Raw genomic sequence first — 27,984 nt, 5'->3', positions numbered from 1 at the left:
GAAACCTCAAGCAGGGGAGCCAATGCAAAAGATCAAGAATGAACAGTTCAGTTTTGTTTGTTTGTTTTTAGTTCACACACTTGTCTGTGCAACTATTTAAAAAACAATTAGAAGAAGCAAGCTTATACTACTACACCAACTGCAACATAAATTAGTCTCACCCACCCCAATCTTTCTTGAGCCATTACTCTACTTACCTATCTGTCTGCAGCTTCCAAGTCCGAGTATGCTGAGCTGCATCCCCATGGTGTTGCTGATGTAAATGTTGAGGATGCCGCCTTTGCTGCTGCTCCTGTTGGACTTCCACCCAGCATGGAGGTACAGTGGCTGAAAATCGTGGGGTCAAAGTCTCAAAACGGGTTAATTCCACCAAGGATGTCAATGTTTCAAGGGAAAATGGTTGGTCCACCAAAAGATCAACTCCTAATAATTGTTGAAGGGGATAAAAAACAACAGGTTTACTACATATACTTTCCTCTCCAAAACATCGTAGACCAAATTTCAAAATTATCCAAGCTGCTCTAACACTAGAAAGGTGTTTGAAGATTTTCTGAAAAAGGCATGAAAAAAATCAGCTAGTTTTGAAGTCAGCATACCTAAAAGCAAACTTGCTCAAAAACTTTAATTTTTGCACTTCAGAATGTTTCTTTTTAATATCTATTGACTCACTTCATGTCAAAATCTTTCCATTCAGAGAAAACTGTTGTTATGGATGTGGAATTGCTATGTAATAATCTAAAGACACTGAGGTATAATAATTTTAACACTGTTCTCTACATGAAATACCCCAGCTGCAGCCTCTCGGTGATCTAAAGCTACTGTTAAGTAGAACTTGTTGCTGTAGTGTAATCTTCATGAGACCAAGCAATAGATAATCATAGCAAGGTCAGCATCCATGAAAAAATTGAATACACCCATTTCACCTAGCACAGAATAAAAAAAGGCTAAACCACACATCACAATGATGCAGGGTTACCCTCGTTCTAAAAAGCTCCCTATGATGCAAACGTGCTTATAGGGTGGCTCTACTCTGAAGTGATTATTCAAAGATTTCAATTTACCACAACAGATCTGCTTCCTGTATACTAAGTCTTTTTGTTTTGTGACTAAAGTAAGTTATTATTTTAACTCTTTTTAGCACTACAGAGCCAACATAAGTGAGAGTAGAATTCTATTCCTTCTTGTGTATAAGAATGGTTTTACTAAAACGATTACTTACACCTGTGTCAACCCCAGTTATGGCAATGAGATACACAAGTGTAATTTGACCTGATAAACATTTAATAATTGATAAGGATATATGAAAAGAGAAGAATCCAGGTAGTGGCCAGCTAAGTTGACAAACTATGGGCTTGTCTTCACTGTATTAGCTCAAAGTGAAACATATGGGGTGCCCCTAACCTGACTCCCATCCACACACAACGGCCTCTAGTTTGAGTTAAGTGGAGCTTTAAACTCGAGCTAGGTGATCTGTTCAGAGTGTATGGTTCGACATATATGTGATGCAGATGCTTACGCTCCTAATGCAGTAGAGATGTAGATATGGGCTACAGCTCAAGCTAGCTCAACTCAGATGCTAATCTAATCACATTAGCTACACAGCAGAATTAGACTGGCAATCAAATCACTGTGCATCTTCAGTGTTTCACAGTCCAGCCGCTCTCACTCAAGCTAGGCTACAGTGAAATAAGTCAACTGTATTAACTTGAATTAACTGCTACAGTGAAGACAAGCCTTAGATATGGTGTTTGTGGTGAACTGGATATTGGGGCGGTAGAGCCAGCTGCTTCCTTCAGTATGGGGGAAGGAGTGAATCTTTCCAGATAGCAACCAAGTATCTGAATGAAGTTGCAGCTTGGAACAAGATTAAATCCCAATAAAGTCAGGAGAAAAACGTACAGGAAGAGGGAAACAATCAGAAGAGTTCACAGACGCTGTATTAATAACCCTAGTTGAGGGAATGCACCTGCCCTTTGTTAAAGTCCAGTTCTGTTCTGAAAAAATGACTAAAAATGACATTGGAGTTCATTGTTTAGCAGATCAATAAGTCCACATGAAAATAGCTTCAGTTTACAAATAAAAATGCTTTTAAAAACTCTGAGAGACGACGACCATAACTTTCCCTGGAAAGCCAGGATTAATCAATGATTTTCAGGAATCTGTACAGAATAAATAATCTCCATTCTCTTTTTTGCCTAATAAATTTCATAGTTTGAAATACTTTTACACTAAAAAAAGGCTTCTAAAATGCATTGGAAATAGTAGGATCTGAAGAATACCAAGTCAACTCCAGTGTTCAGGCAACTATATATGATTTTTCTACCCAATGTTATGTTTAAAATGTTATGTTTATGTTAGACTGCAGTATTAGATCGCATCTGTATCATAAATCCTGCCATTACAACCGTTAGAGGTTGAATGCATGATATTAATTCAACATAATGAGCTTACCAGGCTTATTTAAGGGGTGTAGAAAGTTTAGCTTTGGCAGTGATAAAACTCTGTCACTTCCACATTTATCCCCCACTCCACATCAAGCAACATGCAAAGATAAAATGAACTGGGAAGAATACTGAGTTAGGGTATTTTTGCAGCCACAAGACTAGACTATTGATGATCACTTGACATGCTTAAAAAAAAAAAAAAAAAAAAAAAACGCGCGCACACACACACACCTTCCCTCCCTCCATATGGTTAATATATTTTGTGGTGTTTAAATGTGAATGGTTTACCTGTAATGCCTGGACTAGAAGGGTTAGATAAGGGCTTCATGCCTTCCGATGATTGCTCTACCCCTTTAGAAAGGGATCCATCCACAAGTATATCAGCTTCATCTATATCATCACAGGTTCCTCCAATTTGAAGGAAATGAAGCTCTCCACCTAAAATGTGGTTGACATTAACAGAAGTAGTTTGAGACAAGTTTATGTCAAACAAACATATATTTCCTCAACCACTTTTAGTTAACGAGTACATCATTATCTGGTCATTACATACAGTAGTTGCGAAGCATCTGAAGGCTCTTCTGTATATTTTTTAAACTTTACCAGAAAAAGTACAGAAACAACCATGCAAATGTTTATTCCATCTGCTAATGATTATGAAGGAAACAGATCAGCCAGAAAGGTTCCTTGAATACCCAAAAAGACAGTTAGCTCAGTACATGTGAAAAAAGCCAAAAACAACTCTGATAAGCCTTTTCATAAGTATCATATAATTCTAATCTTGCCATAATACATTGATACTACACCAACATTTCAACTGGAAACCCACTCAAAACAACTCAACATATTCCCTATAAAATACCACTTCCTCAACTTCTTATAGTCAGGGCTTGAAAAATCCACTTGTCCACTAAGTTCTAGGCATGTAGTAATCTTGCCTTGGCAAGCAAAAGAACCTAGAGATGAGTTTCTGCAGATTTTTAAGCTTTTCTTTATAAACTTGATGCCCAACAGCTACAGTGTCTCTTTGCTAAGTACCGGAAAAGTAAAGTTAACAGAATTCCCAGTGGTTCACTGCCGATATTCTGAACTTTTGGGTAGCTCTCGTGAACCATGTATTTCTTGCTGTTCTTTCTTAGGAAAATATAAAGTTAGTTTCCTTACCTGTAGTTTTATGTTCTCTTAAGTCAGAATTTAAGATGCGAGATGGAATGTCTTCCTTACTCCTATGTCATGGAGAAAGTTCCCCCAACCCCAACGCACCTTGCTTCTACCTGCTCCCCCAGTGGGCACATATGGATATTGGTGCAGTGTTCCATCTCTACCAGACTAAAACTTTCTCATCCAGGGACGCTGAAACAATTTGTATAGTGGGGGTTCTGAGAGCCATTGAACCAAGCTGCAAACCCTGTATATGATGGAAACCACTTCAAGCCAGGGGGTGCAGTAGCACCTCATTACCCCAAGTTCCAGCATCTATGTTCTTATCTATAGCAGCAGGCAAGAGTGCCACCCATTGAGATTGCCTGACACTTCCCACAGTAAGATCCTGTTTTCAGCTGCTTAGAATTTTGGCTAACCTTAACTGTTTGGTCTGAAATGATCTATACCGGATGTCTGCCTCAGGATGAAGTTATTGGAAAATTTCCAGAATACAGCTCATACAATGGAAGTTTCACTGTCCAGACCACATCTAACCTGAGTAAGTCTCTTTCAGATGCACAGGGGTTTATAGTTCAGAAAAGGGTGAGAACAGACCAACTCAAATGAAAAACATTATTCCATTTGGGGCCAAGTTCTGAAAACTTCAGAATAATGGAGACCGACGCAAACACTTAATTTCTCACACATGTATCTACAGTGGGATGCAGACATTCTAATTATGAATGCAAAGTAAGACTATTTCTGTACTTACTGGCAGTTTTATAATGGAATAAAGAAAATCAGTTTTTACCTAATTGTTTTGTTGGCTTTTGGCAAGTTGACCTAACAGTTTCGACAGCTTGCCACCTGGGAGTTTGAAAGTTTAGCAATTCATGAGTTATCCATATTTAGGAAAGGTTCTGGATTTTTGAATATGAAACTTGAATTTTCTCCCTCATTACTCAAAAATTAGGGAACTGATTTTGATCAAGTTTCCAAAAAAAAAAAAAAATTAAAAAAAAAATTAATTTTTGAGCTGAGGGCAAGTCAAAATTGACTTTTCCATACAAATCAAGTAAACAAAAATTCAGCATTATTAAATGAAATTTCCAACAAAACATTAGTATAATATTTACCAATAATCCAACACTAATATATGGTTATGGCAATCATTACAAACCATTTCTGAAACCACGGAGTATCACGGATTTTATACTCTATATCGACTACTAATGCATTCTACTCAATCTGGACTAATAGTATTAAATCTATTAGCGGTTTTCAAAAGAGTCAGCATTTTCAAAATCCATTCTACCACAAAAAAACTTCAATCATTTTCCTCCACCACTGCATTCTGTAACAAGTAAGTAGCTTTATTTTCAGGCTTCAGATGGATTCCTCCAGCCTCCCCGCTTTCTAGTCTGGTGGAGAGCTCATCTGCAAGCTTTGCCATCTGTTTAATGTGCCAGGGAGAAGGTTTCTAAGCTACCTTCCAGATACATATTACAAGTAGAAACATATTAAAAATAGTACCAGTAGGACTGGAAGCACCAATCATTATTGGGCAGCTTAGTTAAGATCAGCATCAACTTGGTATCATGGTGACCCAGAGAACAATGGGTAGAAATTGAATAGAACTTAAATAGCAATTTAGTGCATTGATTTTATTTTTTTACCTAGAAGATTTAGACCAACACAAGAGGGAAATAAGACTTCAGATACAGAATTTGATACAAACACAAGACAGCCCCCTTCCCTTCCCACTCACATGCATCAGAAACAATCCAGAAATTCAACCAGGGCTATCTAATCCAAAATATGTAATGTATGGGAGTAGAAATAAAAAACAAAACAAAAACAAAACTGTTCCACAATAACAAAATTATGTAAATTAACACCAAATAATTCATAATTCTTAGTTGTGACTTCCTTGCAAGTAAACCATTACATCAAATCTCTTGCAAGACCCTTAATGAGGAGAGAAACACTTATTATGGCAAAGGCCACCTGAAAGGGCCTACTCACCTCATGATATAATGAATTATTACTAATAAAATTTAGACAATAAGACTCTCAACACTTTAGAACAGGAAAATATCTGAAGAAAAGCCAAAAACCTCATCAATTTGTGCAAAAAAAATAACGTAAGTGGAGAGAGAGAGAGATGACTGATTAAAGTAAGGAAAATATAAAAATGGGAGTCAAATACTGGAGAGTATTTAGAGGAACAGGGTCCTCTCTGCATAGATACTGGGAATGATCTGTTTTGAAGGAAAATAGAATTTTTAAGATAACTAGAGTTAGGTGATCCAAAGAATTCAGTGATTCTATTAGTTTACAATCCAAAGAGGTTACTGACTCAGGAAAATGACATATAAACACAATTACTACTAGCAGCCAGACGTGCAATAGTTCATTTTTGGAAAAGGACAGCTCTCCCAACATTAATGGCATAAAGAAGTAGAGCAGGGGTCGGCAGCCTCTGGCACGCAGCTCCCCAGGGTAAGCACCCTGGCAGGCCGGGCCTGTTCGTTTACCTGGCTGCAAGTTCGGCTGGCCGCGGTTCGCCGCTCCAGGCCAATGAGGGCAGCGGGAAGCCGCAGCCGGTACATCCCTCGGCCCGCGCCGCTTCCCGCCGCCCCCATTAGCCTGGAGCGGCAAACCGCGGCCAGTAGGAGCCGCGATGGGCCAAACCTGCGGACGCGGCATGTAAACGAACTGGCCTGGCCCGCCAGGGTGCTTACCCTGGCGAGCCGCGTGCCAGAGGTTACCAACCCCTGAAGTAGAGTATGGTATGAGAAATTCTTTCAATGAAAAATGTGTCAGACACCTTACACATCCGGATCAGGTACATTTTGTAATGGTTGCTATTTCTGGAATTTGAACATTCATCCACAAATTAACCAGAACCAATCCCTTTTAGCTTTCATGATATCAAGATCATTGCCAGGTGTGCTTATGAACAGGAAGCCATCAAGGTCTTATTCACAAAATGCATTTTTTCCCCCTTTATAAAATGTTTTGAGACTAAGTTAAGAACTATTTGTAAATGTTAAATGAATTCAGTCTTAATGAAGCTTCAAAAGGACTCATTTCCCAAAGCTTAGGAAAGTTATGAGAAAAATTTACCAATAAGAAAAATGTAGAGAGAAAAACGTAAATAAAATAGAGTACTTAAAGTGCAGATGGTCAAAAAGCCATGATTCCACAATCAAGAAAGAGGATAATTTTGCCTAAAAACCAACTCTGGTTCAGTGGCAAAGTGAAAGCAGCAATTAGAAATAACAAAACAATGGAAAAAAAGGAAACTGATACCAAGTCAATATAAACTAGAAGTTATGAAATACAGAAAATTGATTATGGGAAACTAAAAACATTGGGGAAACTCCATGGACAGCAGTGCCAAGGACAATAAGGATATTATCAACAAAAGAAGTTCTGGCAATTGTATAAGCCTAGATGGAGATGGTAAAATTATTGTTAATGATGCAAATAAAGCAGAAGTTGTCAATAATTATTTATGTTCCATATTTGGAAAGAAGCAGGATATCCTTTTATCACATGAGGATGTGAATTACTTTCTAGTACATTAGCAACTGAGGTGGATGTTAAACAATGTCTGCAACGGATAAACATTTTTAAAATCAACAGACCCGGATAACTTGCACCCAAGAATTCTAAAAGAGCTGGCTGAAGAGATCTATGGCCTGCTGCTGTTTTGTTAATAAATCTTGGAGTACAGGGAAAATCCAGAAGACTAGGAGAATGGTAATATGGTGCCAATATGCAAAGCGGGCAAGCTGAGGTGAGCCAGATAACTATAGGTTGCAGCTTGACATCAATCCTGGGCAAAATAATGGAAAAGCTGATTCAATTAACTAAGAGTAAAGAGCTAGGGATTTAATTAATGCCAATCAACACAGTTTTATGAAAAATGGGTCTTGTCACACAAACCTGATTTCATTCTTTGATTAGAGTGCAGGTTTGGCTGGTAAATGTAATATAATTTGACTTAGTCCTGCACAACACTCTAAAACATGAACACTACACAGTATCAAAGAATACATTAAGTGTTAAAAACTGGCTAATCTCAAAAAGCAGATGTCAATGGGGAATCATCATCAAATTCTAGTGGGATTCTGCATGGGTCTGTACTATGCCCCAACACCATTCAACATTTATCAATGATCTGGAAGTATTATTAATTATTATTAATAATATATGAAGATATACCTATCTCACAGAACTGGAAGGGACCTTGAAGGTCATCAAGTCCAGTCCCCTGCCTTCACTAGCAGGACCAAGTACTGCCCCTGACAGTTTTTTTTTTTGCCCCAGATCCCTAAATGGCCCCCTCAAGAATTGAACTCACAACCCTGGGTTTAGCAGGCCAATGCTCAAACCACTGAGCTATCCCTCCCCCGATATAAAATCATTGCTGATAAAATTTGCAGAGGACACAAAGATTGGTGGGATGGCAGATGAGAACTAGGCAGCCATACAGGGTGATCTGGATCACTTGGTAAACGAGGCCCACTCAAAAAAAAGCGTTTATATTCAGCCAAATACAAGGTCAGACATCTAAAGGGGAAAAAAAGGCAGACCACACCTATAGAATGGGGCATTGCATCCTGGAGATCAATGACCCAAACTGAAACTCAACTCCCCGTGTGATGCTGTGGCAAAAAGGTCTAGTTAAATTCTTGGATGCATAAATACAGGAGTAGCAAGTAGGAGTATGGAGAAAATTTTACCCTTGTATGCAGCACTGCTGAGACCAATAATGAAATAGTGTGTGCTGTCCATACCCATAAAAAGAAGTTGAAAAAATTGGGGATGCAGAAATCAGCCACAAAATTACTCGAGATTTGGAGAAAATGCGCGACAGTGAGAAATAAAGGGATCAACCAGTTTAGCTTATCAAAAAAGACTGAAGGTAGGTCTACACTAGAAAGGTAAGTTGACCTAATATAGGTCGACTTACAGCATGTCCACACTACCCTCTTTGGGTCAGTGGTACACATCCTCACCAGAAGCGCTTCCACTGACCTAGGAGAGGCAGTGGGCTGGCAGCTCCCTGCTGGGAGCCTAGCTGCCCACAGGTTCCTGGCAGGCTTCCTGCTCCCTGCCAGGAGTGGGTGGGAAGCCACCCTGGGCTTCTCGCCCTGGCTCCCAGCTGGGAGCAGAAGCAGTGTCCAGCTGCCCAGCTCTCCCGGGGAGCAAGGGGCAGCTGGACAGCAATTTCTGTTGTGAAATTGACAAGACAACCACCAGCTGATGTAAGAAACACAGTGTCTACACAGACACTGGATCATCCTAACTACATTGACATAAGCCCTATGCCTCTTGTGGAAGTGGAGTTATTATGTCGGTGTAGTAGAGCACTTACATCGGCAGGAGCAATGCTGTAATGTAGATACTGACATAATTAGGTTGACGTAAGCTGCCTGACGTCGACCTCTGTAGCATAGACTAGGCCTGGGATTGGGATTTTATTACTGCACAAATACCTTCATGGGGAGAAAATATTTAATTGAGTGAAGAAAGAAAGGCATAACAAAAACTGACGGCTGGAAATAAGAAATTGGAAGCAAGATAGATTTTTAACAGTGAGGGTGATTAACCACTGGAACAAACTACAAAGGGAAGAAAGAGATGGATTCTCCATTTCGTGGAGTCTTCAAATCAAGATTGGATGCCTTTCTGGAACACATGCAGTGTTGTTGAAGCTGTGTCTGTCCCAGGATATTAGAGAGACAAGGTGGGTGACAGAATATCTTTTATTGGACCAACTTCTCTCACCAACAGAAGTTGATCCAATAAAAGATATTACCTCACCCACCTTGTCTTTCTGGAACATATGCTTCAGTCAAACAAAGTTATTAGGTTTAAATACAAGGATAAGTGGGTGGAATTTAGTGGTCTGCAATACAAAAGAAGTCAGACTAGATGATCTAACAGTCCCTTCAGGCTTTAAACTATGAATCTATGAAGAACAGAATTATCAATACACTGCGCGCACCTGAAACGTACATTCCAGTTTTAGAGAGATCACCTAAACTTAAAATGTGGAATAATTCTAGAACCCCAGGGGTGAATTTGAGAACATCCTCAATATACAACCCTCAAGATCATTTATATGTTGCACTTTTGTAGTTCTGAAACTCAGTCAACATTCTACCACATTTAACATTTGTCATTTTATTATCACGTTTATCACTTTTTGAAAAAAGTATCTTACCTTTGGTGCAAGCACACAGTCTGTCTGTGCCCGAGCAGTATATCACAGAGACAAACATATCTGGTTCCTCATTGCCCTCCTTTTTAGGTGGCTCCACTTTGGCCAGAATTTCAAAGTTTGAAAGATCTAAAATTTTTACAAATCCTCCCTGAGTAGTTATTACCAGGTGCCCAAGAGTAGAGATCTCAGATTTTTTCTCTCTCCCATTACCATTCTTAGGAGTTAAATGTATTTCTTCTACAGGCTCCTCACACTCATCATCTCGATTATCCAGTATATCTGGTGGGAGCAAAATCAGTGAGGTAATTGTGTCCTGCGGGTCTTTGATATGCTGGATTTTTATTGGTTCCTCCTCTAGAGTCACTATTCTAGTGGCATAGTTCATTTTGTAAAGCACTAGATATCCACCACTAACATTTCTCTGCTCAGGTTGAATTATTAAAGGAGTTTGTACATCTGCTGGTGATTCGTGCTGGATCACACTGATATTTGTGCCATTCACAACAGCAAGACTCGACTCTAGTTCACCCTTTCTTCTGTTACATAGTGCCGAATTTAATTTATTTAAATTATTCAAGGCCTCTACTTGATTTATTGCACTCAGGGATTCAACAGGGCATGTCCGTAGTCCTACTAACAAATGAACTCCATCTGCACAAGGAGTGATTGAATCTACACAAAGGTTCTCCTCCTCTGCAAACTTAGGCAGTCGCAGGCACTGAACCAATGTCCCAGGCTTGGGAACCATGGAATTCCACTTATCAGAGTCTGGAGAAGTTAGATTGGCTGCTGCATCTGCAAACTGTTGAATATAAGTCACAGGTGGATCCTGCAACAGCAACTGTTCCTGACTGTCCAGCTCCATCTCAATGATCTGTGGAACTGTAAAACCATCATCGTGTAAACTTTTACTCATAATATTGTTCATCTGTGAAAAGATTTTTCCTGCTTTTTCATCAGACTCCTTAATGCTGTAAAGAAGCAATATTGGTAAAGTCCTCCTTACCAGAGGGGAATTCAGTTCTGAATTAGTGCAGGATTCATTGTCAGTTGATCCCTGCTCTGATACACTCTCACCTCGAGTCCTGCTTAAACCATCCAGTGATCTCTGAGAGTTACTACTAACAGGGGAGGTAGCAGGTGATTTGTATGTTAATAAACCCCCAGCTAATAAACAAGGAAAGGGAATGTTGTGTTGTTCCAGATGCTTCTCCTTCATCTTTTCACTCTTACAGTTAGCTAGACAGGGATTTGCCCCAAGTTCTTCTAGATCCTTAACTGTGTCTTCAAGCACATTTGCAACGATTTCCCACTGAAGTTTCTCAGGCTGCTGAAGAATGCTCAGGGCTGTTACATCAAGGCTCACCTCCATGGTTTCTTTTTGTGATGTATGCCCTTTAGAACAAACAGTGCATTAGTAGATATATATATAATTCACCACAATCTAAACCAAATAAGTATAGATTATAGACTAATTCTATTAACCAACCATTTAGTCATTTCTCTATGTACCGCCAAATATACAGAAGATACAAAAATGTGACATTTCCATACGTGGGAAAAGACCTAGAAACATTTATTCCCCAAAAGTTAACAACTGTCCTTTAAATAATTAAGAAAAATCAAATCAGAATGATAGAGGACAAGAAACTGAAGACTTTCCCATCAAGCCAAACTTACCTTCCTGAGCTGCTGTCCATACTGAACCTCATAAGCCACTCAAGTGGCTCTGCTGTACACACCCCAATACCCCCTCCAGCTACCTAGACAGCCCAGTATGACCCCCTCAGAAGGGCAGATTCGACTCCCACTCCTAGCTGATAAACCCATGCTACACTACCACCATATTTTACTGTTCACATCAGCTGACAAACCATCCAGCAAAACCACGCCCCCACCCAGTATTCCTAACTACCAATCATAAGATATGAAAGAACCACCATCAATGCTGAAATATAACCTGGTCTAATTAAACTGGAACAATGCAAGGACAACATTTTAAAAAAGTGACTCGGAGAAGCTGCAGAACCTTTGCATTATTTAGTAAACATGAATGATTGCAAACAAAAGTCATAGGTTGATACCAGACCAGGAAGAAGCTGAAACACAGCTGAAGGAAAATAAACCTAAAATAAATAAATAAATAATTCTTCTTTTCTAGCATTTAAACTTGAAGATCCAGATTTCTACACCTCAAGTCTACTCCCTTGTTCTTACGCATTATGATATAGTTAATTACATGATCAGTTTTCCTGTAAGAACCCTATCTCATTCAGAGTGCAAACTGGAGAATGTAGAGCAAGTGAGGCAGTTCTATTCTCTCTCCCCACCCTGTCCTTTGACATTTCAATGAGGATCCCGACCTTATTCACTTTGCACAGAAAATGAAGAGGTCTTGCAAAAAGCAGTTGTGATCATGTAATTAACTATCAGACTACATCTATACACGCGAATAGAATTAAGATTTAGGGGGCTGTCACTTCCTGACTTTCAAGTGTTTCCCTTCTAAAGCTTTAACAATTTTTATTTAATATAAAACTGAATTTTTTGCAATATTTCTACTTCTCAACAGTACAAAACTTGTTAGAAAAACTGAAACTTGCCTTTGCCTCAGTTTGAGAGTTATTTTATTGATAGCCATGTAATCAATTTGTGTTGTTCAATAAAGATTTTATTAGACAGCAAAGTCAGATAAACAAAAAGGAATATGCAAGTCACATTTTTGGAAAGTTGAGTTTAACTACTGGCATTACCCTTAACTACAAAAATTCAGCTGCAGTAAGTTGATCATGGCATCCTTTTTGCTGCTCACCCTACTACTCTGTTTCAGGCGGATACCATTCCCAGATATTACAATTATACATTTAGTGCACCTCTCAGTCTTAAAAGGTGGTCCCTCTAGAATGAAGCTGGGTTTACACTGAAGTTTTTTTAAGGACAGAGAAATTTAGCCTTCAGAGATGTGTATGTGGTACCTTTCACAAACACTGTTCTAGCCAAAAACTCTTGGAAATTCAAAGTTGCTGTGGGAATCTCACTTCTGAATTTCCTGACTTTAGACTTAAGTTTGCTCTTCACTCCTGTCCTACCTTATTATCAATTTACCAACACAACTGAAAACGTGTGTAGCTGTGAGTTTACTCTTGTCCCCTCTTCTCTACCTCCTTGCTTTGTCTATGGAACATCATGCAAAATGGCATGATATAAAGAAGTCAAAATCTGAAAGACATCAAAGTTGTTCGCTCACTGTATTTTCTTCTTTTCAAATAAAAACCGCTACAGAGAGTATTTTTTAAAAAAGTATACTTTTACATCTCAATCTTCACTGTAGCAATACTACGGGGGGTGAGGAGGAGATGTCAACTACCATCAGTAGTCTATTTCAAATTCTTGTTGTCCTTGTCCAGCAACTGTTCGTTTAACCAGTGATGTGTAAAAGTTATAATAAAATTAAATGAAAACTGATAATGCATACAAGCATTACAAGAGTAAAAACAACAAACCCCGTACAGACTCCAGTAAAGCAAAAGAACATGAAGGTTTATACCTACTGGTGAGAAACAGCAAGAAACAAATCCAAGAAAGTTTATAATTCAATATAGCTTTTGGGTCCTTAGTAATTTTGTCACTATGGAAAAAGATTTTCACAACTGAAAGTTACTGTACAACTGTTAAAGTTGACATTTCACATTTTTATTTTAAGTCTCCCACAGAACTCTATTTCCTCAGTTCCAGAAATGGGACAATCCAGACCCAAATTCAAGCTATCAATATTTTGCTTCCTTTTTTACTTTAGCTTAAAATTTTATGTGCCTTTTTGGTTATATGTTCAGATACTGCATTAACACTTTTCAGACACTACTTTCATACAGGACTGCACATCCTTCCCCAGTGATAATGGGGGGGGGGGGGGGAATTAACACATTTTGAGAAGAACTTGAATGCTGTTTTGAAATTTAACATCCTTCCAGTTTCATTTAACTGACAATTTCACTAGCTGAATGATAACTTCTTCTTATTTTCAAATGCCTAGATGTAACTTCATTTAACTTTACATTACTTCACGGTCATAAACCCCAGTTGATTATGCTGTTCTAATGCTTTCTGCTATTTAAAATGCGAACACATTTGTATGCCACTATTACTTTTACTATTAGTTCTTTCCACAACAAAAGATTTGTAATGTGATTTTAACTCCTTGCCATGGAATTTTATGTAAGTGAAGTGTATTTTGCCATTTTCCCAAAGCTTTAGCTTGTCACAGACTAAAGTGTGTATATGTATTATAGCTGTAAAGGTGATCCAACACTATATAGTTTCATATATACATGCAAGAAAGTAGAGTTCAAATTAACTTCATTGCCTAATCCACAAATCCTTAAATTCCTAACAGATTTTTGCATACAGTGTTCAAAAATATCATACCCACCGGTCACAGATTCTGATCTGGAATGCTCTTCACTGTCTGAATCCTCCAACAGGTCATCACTAAAAGCACAACACAGCTCAATGAGATTTTAAAACATGACAACTGCAACACTTGCAATCATGGATTATACACTTTGCATTTACTCAGCCTCTATACATCAAAGATTGTACAAACTTTAATTCTCACAATGTTATGAGATACAATAGGTTTTATGCCTATTTTAAAAACAGAAACTGGGACATGAGCAGGCTGACAAACTTGTCCAATGTCATGGGCCCAGCTAGAATTAGAATTCAGGGTTCCCAATTCCTATTCTTATGCAATAACCAACAGATTACACTCCCTTCAGAGTAACAGAAGTCATTCAATAACATTTAGGTAGCGAAGTGTTCATACTACCTCCCCATTAACGAAGTATTATGCTGTACCATGTCCAGAGGGCAAGACTGGGATGCTTTTATTATCTGAATTCTCTTAGAGATCTTTCCCAGTACTGATGGAGTGGCCTCTGAGGAGCCAGTCGTCCAAATATGGAAAGACTGCAATGCCCTACTGACGCAGGTGAGCCACTACTGCTGACAGGACCTTCATAAAGACCCTTGGAGCCATCGAGATTCCCAAAGAGAAGGACACTGTATTGGTAATGCTCTGAACCTATAACAGACCACAGAAGACTCTGGGGGGGGGGGGATGATGAACAATGACATGAAAGCAGGCATCTTGGATCTAGAGGACAATAAGCAGTGCCTGCGGATGCTCGAGGTAAACAAAGCGTCTTGGCCTGCCAGCTGCTTATCCTGATGGGCCGGGAGCCAAAGTTTGCCAACCCCTGAATTACAGGGTCGGCTTATGAATGGGTCATAAAAATTAGCCATTTTTCCTTATCCATCTTTGAGGAAGGCTGAGGGGGGGGAGGGGCGCGTCAGCTTATAAACAAACTGGCTTATGATCGAGTATATATGGTAATTTCCTTCTTTGACAGGGTTAGTAGCCTAGCGGATAGTGGGAAAGCTGTAGACATGATACCTTAAAATTAGTAAGATTTTTGACAGTGCCAACATGACATTCTCACAAGCAAACTAGAGGAATATGTCTAGATGAAACTACTATAAAGTGAGTGTGTAACTGGTTGAAAGACCATACTCAAAAGAGTAGTTATCAATAGTTTGCTGTTAAACTGGGGGGAACATATCTAGTGGGGCCCTGCAGGGGACTGGTACATACTCTGTATTTTCATTTACGATTCGGATAAAGGAGCGGAGAGTGCTTATAAAATTTGCAGATGACACCAAACTGGAAGGGGTTGTTAGCACTTTGGAAGACAGGATTAGAATACAAAATGACAATCCTGACAAACTGGAGAACTGGTTTGAAATTAACAAAATGAAATTCAATAAAGACAAGTGAAAAGTATTATACTTAGGAAGGAAAAATCAAATGCACAACTACAAAATGGGGAGTAACTGGAGAGGCAGAAGCACTGAAGAAAAGAAACTGGGTGTTATAATGGATCACATATGAGTGACTTATATTCAATGTACTGCAGTTGCCAAAAAAGCTACTATCATTTTGGAGTATATTAACGGGAGTGTTGTATTTAAGACATAGGAGGTAACGGTCCTGCTCTATTCAGTACTGGTGAGACTTCAGATGGGAACTAATTCTGAGCCCAACACTTCAGGAAAGTGGTGGATAAATGGGAGAGAGAGTCCAAAAGACAGAAACAAAAATGATAAAAGGTTTAGGAAATCTGACCTCCGAGAAAAGGTTAAAAACTGGTCATGTTTAGTATTGAGGGTAAAAAAGCCTGAAGGGGGGGAGGGGGGAAGAGACCTAATAACAGTCATTCAATACGTTAAAGGGCTGTTAAATTGTTCTCCATATCCACTTAATATAGGTCAAGTAGTGATGGGCATAATCTGCAGCAAGGGAGATTTCGGTTAGATAAGAGGGAAAACCTTGTAACTATACGGATAATTAAGCACTAGAATAGGCTTCCAAAGGAGGTTCTCCATCATTGGAGGTTAAGAATAGGTTAGATAAACATCTGTCAAAGATGGTCTTGGTATTCTTGGCCCTGACTTAGCATAGGGCATGGATTAGATGACCTCTTGAGGTCCCTTCCAGCCCTGCACTTCTACGTTTCTTCAAGGCACCGGAGACAGCTGGAGTGCCCATTGCTACAGAGAAGAGACCTGTGGCAAGTCTGGCAGGGTTTGAACCCAAGGACTTAGGCAGAATGGGGAAAGCCATAGACCACAAAAGTTGAGGAGTTAAATTCAGTGGGGGGCTCCCTCCATGCACAAAATGAACTTAAAACACACAAAACACACAAACTAAATAGAGTAAATAAAGCTAAAAAGTAAGAAAGGTGGGAAAATAGATAGGAAGCAGTGGACACTGCAGGTGCTCCATGTCAAGCCTCAGGTAGTAGAGAAGGAACTTAAGCAGTGGCAGGTCTGTGCCTCGTTACTACCCACACGTGGGAGCACACAGTGCTGCATTGGGCAGGCAGAGACACTGTTTATAATCGGCTGTCAAGAGTGCATAAGCACACACACATCCTACGTGGAACACCAATAGGGATGTATACTTGAAGATGAATTTCAGTTAAAAAGAAAAATAAATTTCTGCTTCCATGCAGACTGGCTATTGCTTTCTGGATCTCCTGAAGTTCAGTGAAAATGTTTAGAAAGGTGACAGAAAATTTCATCACATCACCCTTCACCACTCGCTTCCCCAGGAGCTTTCCATCAATGATTGTTTTATGGGCACGAGAGAAAGAAAGTCTACATTATTTTATGATGCTTGGATATAGTGATAAGATCTCACAGAATACAGAGCTGTATTTGTTGTGAATATATGCAAAGGTTTTTTTTTTGGCAACTGCCATCCTTTCCTTTGCTTGATATCATCTCTTCAATCTGCATCAAGTCATAGCTAACAAATTGAAATGCCTCAGGACAGGCCTTGCAAACATATATGATTCTATAAACACACATTTAATAACCAAGATAAGTAGTAAGGAAAGAATTACAGTTCTTAGTACTTCCATAGTAATTTGTTCTTTAAAAGCGCTGTACATACAGCAGATTAATAAGACATGGAAAAAACAAGGTCTGGCAGCTCTTAAATAATTTTACTTGATTTCAAAGCATAATGATTAGAAACTACACTTTCCAAAAGCTTTAGAATACTTGCATTTAACTACTATCCCATATGATTAAAATGAAGATCTATTCTTGAAACTTAAGTTCCCCCACATTATTTCTAGCTTCGTGCATAACAATATTTCAAGCAAACTCTGATAATGTATCTCTTCTACCTGCAAGGTAAAAACTGCACACATTAAGACAGGTGAGGAAAGTATTTTAAAATATAACTGGGGTAAAATATAAGCTTTGACAGAAAAACAATCATTCACCAGACGGGACTTCAGTGACATTTTTACATCACATGGTAGTACATAAGCATCACCACTCCACATTCCACTCCCATCTCCATGAATAAGCAAATGATGAATCAATTACTTCCGCTTTCTAACTAAGTGTGAATAAGTTTAATGGCATTTCTAATCCATTATCCAAGACAGAAAATTTTAAAAAGATATTTTTAAATTTGGAAGGTTAGCATACCTGTCTCCTTCCAATTTTGGTATATCTGAGCAGCTAGAGGAATCTTCTAGCCATGCTAATGTTGGTCTCCTTGAGTCAACCCCTGAGCTCTGTTCTCCTGACAACACAAGCTGTTGAACAATTGCTGGATCATATGCATTGATCTCAAACTTTAAGTGAACCTAAACAAATAAAAATGTAGAGGTGTACATTGATTTAAATCTGACAAAACAATTATTACCTACTGAATTCTTAAATAAGATGTACCTTCATAAGTTTGGAAACATCCCATATGCAGATCTTTCCTCGTTTTGTTGCTGCAGCTAGAAAGTGAGGGCAGCTTCCCGATCCAAAGCAGGCTATCCTGTCAGTGCCATCTGTACAGGGAAACTGTGCTGGACTTGTTGCGAGTGTGACTGAGAGGGGTACATTCTGTGTGTGCTCACCTTTGACAAATGGGCAGTTTGGGGAATGTCTTTCATGTTCAGACCTTTGTGCATTAAAAAAATAAAATATCAAAACATTGGCTTCTCATAGCAGCAAGTTTGCATTAGAATACAAACTACTAACTATTAAGATCAATTTCCATGTTTGTGAAGACACTATATACATAATGTACAAGTAATATCTCAACCTGTAATAGAGTTGAATCATATAAGAATGAAATTGTTTTAACCGGAGCATAAGAATACGGTTATTGATCCTTAGTTTGTGGTTATTTCTCAATAACCATATTGTATGAAACGCTTAAAGGAATTCCGTGTATCAAACTGCAGGGGGATTTGCATACACCATTAAGAGAAATAACCATGAAGTTATCATGACAACTGCTGGGCTCTGACTGGATACTAATGTCAAAAGAGCAAGCGGTAAGATGCTATAACAAGAGAGAAAATTTAACTCATACATACAGTATCATTGCTTGTAATACCAGATTTCATCTTTATGTAGCTTTAGTAAGTTAAGTACTGTGTTCAGTTCTACATTTCTCTCTACAGAAAGGGACACTGAGAAATGTAGAGTCTTAAACCAATAAAAATAAAAAAAGCTAGTAAGACAAGTGTGAAAGATTTCTGAATTAAATTTGTGCAGTAGGTGGAGACACTGAAAAGAATCATAATTCTTTACTAATACCTGACGGATAGTACCAAAGAAGAGAAAATCATCAAGTGTAGTAAAGGGGGCAAAGAAGAAGTAAAGGGCTAAAATTAAAAAAAAAAAAAAAAAAAAATCAAGCTAGCCAGAATGTAATTTAGGGAATGTGACAATTTAAGATACGTATTTAAGACAAAGTTAGATCAGGCACCTAGAAACAGGTAAAGAAATGCACTCATGCATACATTTAACAAGTCATTTGAAAACTAGTGATCCCTTTATTTAAAGGCGGTAAGATCCAAATATTCAAACCCGTTTGCCTTATCACACTTTATATCAGTAACCATCAACTGTCACACCTGACACAGAATCCTGAAATAAGTATTTACAGGTGAAGAAATTTTAGGTAAACCTAGAGTGTCAGAAGAAAGACCCTTAAATTTTAAAGGTATTCCAAATGAAAGAGAAAAACCAAGAGCTTTCACCAAGCAGTTTCATTCTTTTCCTGTATTATAGGTAGTGCAATAAAGTGTTACTTAAAAGGGCAGGACAGTTTGCATTTAAAACTGGTATTTTTTGGAAATCCATTGCTTCACAACTTTCTAAATACAAATGCATAAGAAAAACTCAGGGAAGGTATGTCTACCACAGTGCTCCACTTAATTTTTTTTATCTAATATTTTGCTTTCTGTATGATATGAAAATATAAGTCTCACATTCCACACTTAGACTCACCAAGGTTCATCTGTAGGCTCCCAGCACACCAAACACACACTGCAGGTAAAACACATGGCTCTGTCATCTCCTGAAGAAGCAGGCTATAAAAAGATGAGAGGGAAGTAGTTTTGCATCAATGTCAACATATCAGTTTGAAAAGAAACAATTTAACCAGTTATTTGATTTTTTGTATATACTGTAAACTTTACTTCTGACAGGAAGATTTAACCATTACATCCATATCCCGCACAAAAATTTAGATAGCAAGAGGCAGTATTTTAAATTGAAAAAGTACAACACTATGCTACTAGGTAAAAGAGACTGAGCACTGCAAAACTTCTCTGCCCAAGCCATTGGAGATAAAGGAATCTCAGAGATGATACTAGGTCTCAAACAAGAAAGAAGAGTAATTACTTTAAGTAATTTTTGTTGAAAAAAGTCACAAAGCTATAGGATATAAGACAGCTGATAAATAATGCTGAGATTGTGTTAACATATCTGCAATTTTTTTAAATAAAACCTAAAAGACTGGGGAATGTTAAACTATCTGCTTAATCTGTTAGACTGCAAATATTCTATTCCATTTTGTGTCTCATACAAGAACTTAATCTCCTTACTTAGCATTTTTCCCTTTGTTCCCCAAGTCATTAAAGTACAGTATATCTAGGAAACATTTAAATGCAACTCCATGATATTTCTCATGATACTGCATTTGTTCTTAGGGACACTTGGTTGAAAATTGCTAGCAAGCATGTACGGTCTAACAGTAAAGAGGTTTTTTTAGGCTGCCTTGCAAAAAAAGACTTCCCTTTTAAGTGCATTTAAAAGGCTTAGAAGTTGGCAAATAATGCTGATTTCAGTGGATGTAAGCTAGCCTTACAATAAACTAAAAGATCTACTGTACCACATATGGATTTACATAGTGAAGGCTATCTGTAAGAAAGTGCTAGAAACTTAAGGGAGTTAATGAAAAGCATGGGGAAACAACATAAAAAAAAGCGATTATATTTAACCAATTAATCAACTAGACCTAGATGTGTTTTGAATCTACACCACATTAAGGAAAATTTAAAATGTTAGTCCCACTAAATCAATGTAATTTAGTGAACAAGGAATTCAGATCACACACTTTTTGCTTTTTCTGCCTTATGTAAGCTCTCTTCATAAAGGAGAAAGTCTTCAGTTACACAAAAATTGTTCAGTAATCTAGTGATGTGAAAAGAAATTAATGTAATATACATGATTAACAGAATTTGAGTAATTATTTTTTGCCAGAAATATAAATTTAAAAGAGTGCTACATATATGGGAACTCAGATCATTATCTTCCACTGTCCATAGTGAAAAAAGAACTGGACCTTGGAATAATTCTGGGGACAGCCTCCATGCACTGAAAGCACGAGACACCTCCTAGCTAGAAAGTGCTCAATTACTTCAAAATTCTTGAGCTAAGAGTTTCTACCTGATGGTGTGCTACGAACCGATCCAAGCATAGGAACCCATTGAGAAGTTTATCTTTGACGAGCATTCATACTTTTCCCTGCATCTCTTTTATTGTAAAATATGGCAATAATGTATTTATATCCAAAACGCATCATCTTTTTACCTGATGATAGAACCCAGCTTGAGCCATGGGATCCGGCTGCGCCCACCTATACCCTACATGAGGCCATGAGGTGAATGTCTCTCGTCTGTTAGCCTCACTATACATCAAGGACCTATAAAAGAGACATTTTATGTTATCCAAAGTGTCATTTAATATTGTTCTAAATGACTGCAGGCTGTACAAACATCTAAGAAAGCAAATGCCATCAGTAAACAGATAAAATTAAAATCAAACTAAATTAGCCATTTTTACAACTATCAGGAAAACTATGGGAAAGGATGATTTATCAACACTTGGTTTCAGAATATTTCTTCAAACAAATTAAATATGAGGCAATACATACGTGATCAATTTCAAATGCAGGAATAAAGTTTGAATGTACTGTAATCCACTATGCACTCTTCAGCCAGATGGAAAAGAATAAGCATTAAACACTACCAAAATTATTCTCCCTGTCTGATATTCAAAACCTAGCTAACCCCTAAAAATGAGGTATACAACTATCTCAAAATCCCACTGAATCATCTTTGCTACCAAAACCAGCCCAGGATGCCAGGGATGGAGATACATACTTTGCAGTATCCAAAAGGTCATTATTTTAGCTCAAACTTAACTGAAGTTATGCCAAGTCCATGTAAGAAAATATGCTACATCATAAATACATTGTATGCTACAAATACTAAAACAAAACTAAAAATTCTCAATTATGCAGCTGAGATTACATAAACCTTTATTCATGCTAAAGTAATGAAGCCTGTATCTTTTCTAGTTTCCACCACTGTTTATCTTTTCAGTATGTTCCACACATGGGTCTTAGAGGATTGAGTACTGTATAATACAGTGGTCCTAAATTTTTGGCACCACTCACTAAGTACCCAATATCATTCCATAGTGCATCATACCCCAGACTTTTGCAGGTGAAAAGAATTGTACTATGATGGGAGCTGGTGCTGTTGGAGGACTGCCCCCACCTCATCACCTCTCATTCTTTAGAGTTTCAGATGAGAAAACATAGCACTCCTGAACAAAGTTTCAGCTCCCCACTGCCTCTCCCCTGACAGAGTCTATTCTGCTGCCAGAGCCTTACACTGCAGCAGAGAAAGGCACTGGCGGTGGGATACTATACTGCTAACAATAGCAATGTAGATGTGGGAGGCACTGCCTGGGCATGTAGTGAACCTGTGTAAGGTATAGATCCTGGGGGTTCAGGCATGTAGGGCAATCTACTCTACTCACCTAAGCAGTGCCTCGCTGTCTACACTGCTATTTATACCCATGCTAAATGGGTGTGCAGTGTCGTTACTATAAATGTAGATGTACCCTTTTGCTTAACATGCTTGAAACAAGAAATTATGAAACTGGGAATTCAAGATGGTTTTAGTCTCATCTCCAAAATCAGTCCAAGGAGTTTTCTGCTGCCAAGTGAAGACGACACTATAAATAGCTCTTTATTTGTGAAACTGTAGTATAAAAACAGTGTTGCAGTATTGTTGTGCATAAGAATTAAGTTTGGTGATCTATACTAGGTATATGAGCGAATGTATGTGCTATGATGTCTACCACAACAAACAAACAACTCTCATAACACTCTGACAGCCACTACATCAATTTGTAGTCATATCAACTCAAGCTGTGAACTTGGGAAATCCAACAATACAAGCAGGACCTGGAGAAGTTCAACCTTGCAGAGAAGATTAAGGAAAAATATAGATGCTGAAGGAAGTGGTTTTGACACTTCACTCCAAATAAATATCAATACAGAAACATGCCAAAAGTTATTAAGCAACAGCCTAAAAAAATACAACTATAGCAACCTAACTGGCAAGCAGGTATCAGTTATTATCTTAACCCTAATGTGGCATTGCTGGAATCAGGAAAAGCTCAAGCGATAGCCAGGCAAGTAAAGTCTTCTCCATTTGCTGCTGAAAAGGAAGTGCTGGGAATGCTTGAAAGGAAGCATTTATACTCTGCAGGGGATGGCACACAAATTTAAGAGCTAGGGGAATTCAACCAGTATTCCACTAAGGAAGTAACACCCAGGAGAGATAAATCCACAGAGATAGTATCTTTGGAGAAGCAGTAGTTTTATTTAATAATGCCAAAATTTGTAAAAAATCATTTACACTAAACCTTTACACATTAACCAGTTTCTGCAGTCCCCAGTTTCTTTTCTCGCAGGTGGATAAATCCAATTTCTCCTAATTGAAGAAATCAGAATCTACTTTGATCCAGACAAAAGGTAAAATTCACCATTAATATTTTTTAATATACCTGTCCACAGATCGACCAGGTCCCACGCCAAGTTCTGGTCGCGCACTGGGTAAGAGGTAAGATAACCTATCCATCACAGAGGAGGCTACAGGTAAGGCAGCAATATTTTGATTTATCTTCTTAAGTTCATTTACAATGGCACTGGCGACAGACTTCAATACATGATGAGGAAGATGGAACGTAACTGTTGCCCACTGAATTAAGAAAAAAATGTCCAATTTGATATTCGGAAAGTTATTACAAGAAATTACAATACAAATATTTCACCTGGAAATCAAACAAGAATCAAGAAATACTAATGCCTAGTCTTGTGTTTAATAAGTGTGTCATTGATGCTAGCATCAGAATGCTAATACAACACAAAAACCCAAAAATATTTGTTTAATTTTTTAAAACTGCAGCTCATGAAAAATGAGTGCATTTATTAGTTTGTATCAGAGGGGTAGCCGTGTTAGTCTGGATCTGTAAAAGCAGCAAAGAGTCCTGTGGCACCTTATAGACTAACAGACATATTGGAGCATGAGCTTTTGTGGCTGAATACTCATGCTCCAATACATCTGTTAGTCTATAAGGTGCCACAGGACTCTTTGCTGCTTTTATTAATTTGCTTATACCACTCAATACTGCACATGGCAGCCAAACTCAGCAATGTGAGCTCTAAAAATGCCTCAAATAAGTTTTTTTTTTTGGTGAATTATAATAAAAAAATAGTTGAGTTATTTGAGTTATAAAAGCAGGAAAAACATGAGACCTTAAAACTTAATATGCTTTTTTATATCCCAATTTAGTTCTCAGTCAGAAGTGTCTTTAATGTCTGAAGAAATGTATTTTACAAATAAAAGTCCTGAATTCATACAGTTGCTCTGTAGAGTTTTAGCGGGGATTTTTAAACCACCATTTGTTTGCAAGTCTTTGGAGGTCAAGTTTGATGCCTACTCAGAAAATAGTATAGAAATAGAGATCTGATATTTAACTTTTAAAGAAAAAGTTTATAAAACATTTAAAGAGGCAGATCATCCTTTATTCAAATCTTCAGCTTTCAATACAGTATTAGATTTTGTAGAGAAATCAGGAAGTTTGTTAGAGGACTAAACATGTGTCCACTTAAGTGTAAATTGGTATGCCTACTGCTAAAGTAATTGCAAAACAATATGGTTTCTGGTAGGATACAGAATATAGAATTTCAGCAAAGGTAACTAACAGGTACACTGAGTTTCCATAAATTCAAAGATTACTCAAAATGCATCAATTTTAGGAGAATCCAACGGTTCCTGTGGACACTTCACTTTTAAATGTACTCTTGTGCTACTTTACCTAGTTGCTGTGTGCTCCACATACTTGCAATCAAGTGCAAATTAACCAATCAGGGTCTTTTTACTATGTTATTAAACAATAAACTTATCAACTTGCACTGAAGTATTAACTTATTTTCTGAGAGGATGGATTTTATACACACACTCTAAATATTTACCCTGTCATACTGTTTTAATATGAATATATAGTACTATAGCCAGCTATTACTGTGGCTCTTTTGGGTAATGTTGATTGCTAATTTGGCTCCTCAACCACTGAGGTCTGAGTATCACTGCAATAGAACATTTCATACTGAAGCAATAGCCCCACCAGTCAATCCCTGAGAACAGCATGTTAATGGCCACAAATCCCCTGGATTAAGACTGAAACACTGCAGACCAGCCCCTTGTCGAAACAACTTGGGCAAAAGCATTTAAATTACATTTTAAAAGTTGAAAAGAAGCGTTGCATCTGTATGTTCTGTATTTTGACTGTAAACTTTGGGGTCTTTCTTACTGCTTCTAAAGATCCTAACCTATGGATACTACATAAATATTTATTTTATATTGATGTGAAGAGTTGGGCAAAGATTTTAAAATTGGTTAACTGCTTTCAATTACATTTTGTTGTTGTTGCTAAGGAATTGGAAGGCTTTTTTCTTTTAGACCAAATCCTGTTACACTGTAGACAAGGAAGTTTACAATTCAAACTCATGTCTCAGAGGAACAGAAAGAATGAATTTTATACTTGTTAGGAAAGGAAAGCCATTCTAGGAAGACTAGTGAAGCTGCTCAGACCAACTGTAATATTAGATTAGAATAGACTTACAGTAACTCCTCACTTAACGTTGTAGTTATGTTCCTGAAAAATGCTACTTTAAGCGAAATGATGTTAAGCGAATCCAATTTCCCCATAAGAATTAATGTATAGCTATTCAAAAGTGACCTACAAACGCCCTTAAAACATACAATGGAAATGAAGTGTCAATTTTTTTTTTTAAAGGAAGTGTTAGAGAATTTTGGAGACACTTTCTTCACCTTTGCAACTTTATGGTTTGCTGCTGTCTCATGTGAGGTATTTTTTAAGCCATCTTTCAGTTGTGTGATGAACAAGTCATATCCCTCTGTGCTGGAGACATCTACCTTCTCTATGCAAGCACATAACAGTTGCTGAGCCTAAAAATGTGGAAAGAAACAAAATTAAGGTCTGGAAGCTACTATCCTGGAAAATGTAAGACTTGATGGATTCAGTAGCTAGATCAAGGTATCAGAGACAAGAAATGTATTTTATTTGCGAAGCACATTGCACAGTTCCTACAGTATGCTAACAGCCCATCTTCTGAGGAAGCTGTTTTGTCAGATCTTTCATAGTTTGGAATTGGGAAAAACAAAAATACTTCCCAATGCCATGTGCTACCCTGTTTCCCCGAAAATAAGACAGTGTCTTATATTAATTTTTGCTCCCAAAGATGCGCTAGGTCTTATTTTCGGCGGATGTCTTATTTTTCAGAAATGAAAAATGCCTTATTATCGGTGGATGCCTTATTATCGGGGAGGTCTTATTATCGGGGGGATGCCTTATATTACAACGAGAGGCAAAACTGTAAGTAGGCCTTATTTTCGGAGGATGTCTTATTTTCGGGGAAACAGGGTAGCTTGCAGGCTGGTAGGTAGCTGAAACTGATCATTTAAAAGGAGCACTAGTTCCCAATGGCACCCACCGTGCCACCCACCTGGGGTGACTACTCGGTTGCTGCCTACCAACCATTACTATGTATGTTGTTTTCACTCCCCAAAGAGCAGCAGACAACGGAAGCAAACCAATAAGAGTCTCCCAAGCGAAGGCTGCTCCTCAGAGGAAGAGCAAACTAAAATCCTCATGGCTCCTCACACTTCCCAAGTCTCTTCAGAAGATGAAAACTTATCAGTATATCGTGTGATGAGTTTAGAGAAAGAATATTTGGGAGAAAGGAAAGAGCAGAAAGCCTCACTATGTTGTCACATGCCAATGAATCACATGCAGTCTATTAGAGATGGGTACAAGATACAGAACCTGATTTGTAAACGCATCATACCAAAAGTTAATAAATGTAGAGTGCGAGACTGGTGAAAGCTTGGGACAACAGGGGAATACGGGGCCAGGCATGGATGAAGGGACTTTTCCACCTGATCCCATGCTCTCTTCGGAACACCTGTTTTAAAATTTCCTGGGGCTCTCTGGGGATGGTGTTACCACCTCTAGTAATGAAAGGTAACTATACCAGACTGTTCTTGCCTTAAAATAGCATTTCCTGCTTTTTTCTTGGCAATAAGGCCCTAGACTCCCTGAAGCTGTTCCTGCTGATCTCCAATTCCTTCCCAAACAGTCTTTAAAGAGAAGAGTCCAGACCTTGGAAAAGTGTCCACTACCCACTGTTTTAGGTACAGGGATCTTCTTGCTGAAACTGACACAGCCACGGAACTGAATACTGTTTGTATCACATCATAAGTGACATAGCAAATGAGAGCAGAACCCAGGAAAGGAAGTGTGTTGGGCTAGTTAGAGTCCTCGTATGTGGCCTTGATACCCACCAAGCTTTTGTAGTCACCCAGAAGGCATAAGCTGCATATCATTGGCAATGGTAGCAGTAAGCCTGAGGACTTGGAAAGCTCTTTTCAGAGCTAACTATCAACATGGGCCTTTTCCTGAGTAAGAATTGCGGTCCAACGTTAACACGTTATCTAACATGTGCTAACATTTTGCTAGAGTCTAGCTTTCCTCAACCAGCTTAGCATATGTTAGAAGTACACTGCACTGTCTACTATGTCTAACATGCTAACATAACATTAAAATATGCTAGCACGTTAGCTAACATATTTTAATGGACTCTTAAAATATGTTAGCCAACGTGCTAACATCACACCTTAACTCCGAGTCTAGACAAGACCCCAGGAATCATCCTTCCATCGCGAGCTAGATGGGCAAGCTTCCTTCAAGTGGTATTCAATGACCAGGTGGTGTTTTCAATCACCTCTAAGGTAGGGGATTAGTTGATTAGCGGAGGCAACATGTTAGCCATTCATCCCTCTTTCCTTGTTCTTGAAAGCCTAGAAAGCACATGATCTAAGGGCTCCATAGTCTGGGCCTTGGTTT

At 38.2% G+C, this 27,984-nt stretch overlaps 1 protein-coding gene across 1 annotated transcript in view; it reads right to left on the bottom strand.

Moving 5' to 3' along the window:
* Window positions 1-27,984, bottom strand: part of BIRC6 (baculoviral IAP repeat containing 6) — a 293,548-nt gene that overhangs the window by 247,411 nt on the left and 18,153 nt on the right. The window contains 10 exon segments of the mRNA XM_008174422.4: window positions 198-423; window positions 2,733-2,882; window positions 9,829-11,223; window positions 14,258-14,316; window positions 17,893-18,053; window positions 18,139-18,361; window positions 19,702-19,784; window positions 21,289-21,400; window positions 23,560-23,753; window positions 25,890-26,027. Of these exon segments, the coding sequence (XP_008172644.2) occupies window positions 198-423; window positions 2,733-2,882; window positions 9,829-11,223; window positions 14,258-14,316; window positions 17,893-18,053; window positions 18,139-18,361; window positions 19,702-19,784; window positions 21,289-21,400; window positions 23,560-23,753; window positions 25,890-26,027 (2,741 nt within the window).

Source organism: Chrysemys picta, chromosome 3 (assembly GCF_011386835.1).
Source record: "Chrysemys picta bellii isolate R12L10 chromosome 3, ASM1138683v2, whole genome shotgun sequence".
NCBI classification, from domain to species: Eukaryota; Metazoa; Chordata; order Testudines; family Emydidae; genus Chrysemys; species Chrysemys picta.
Note: the sequence above shows the minus strand (reverse complement) of the source record. Positions and strands in the feature narration are given on the sequence as shown.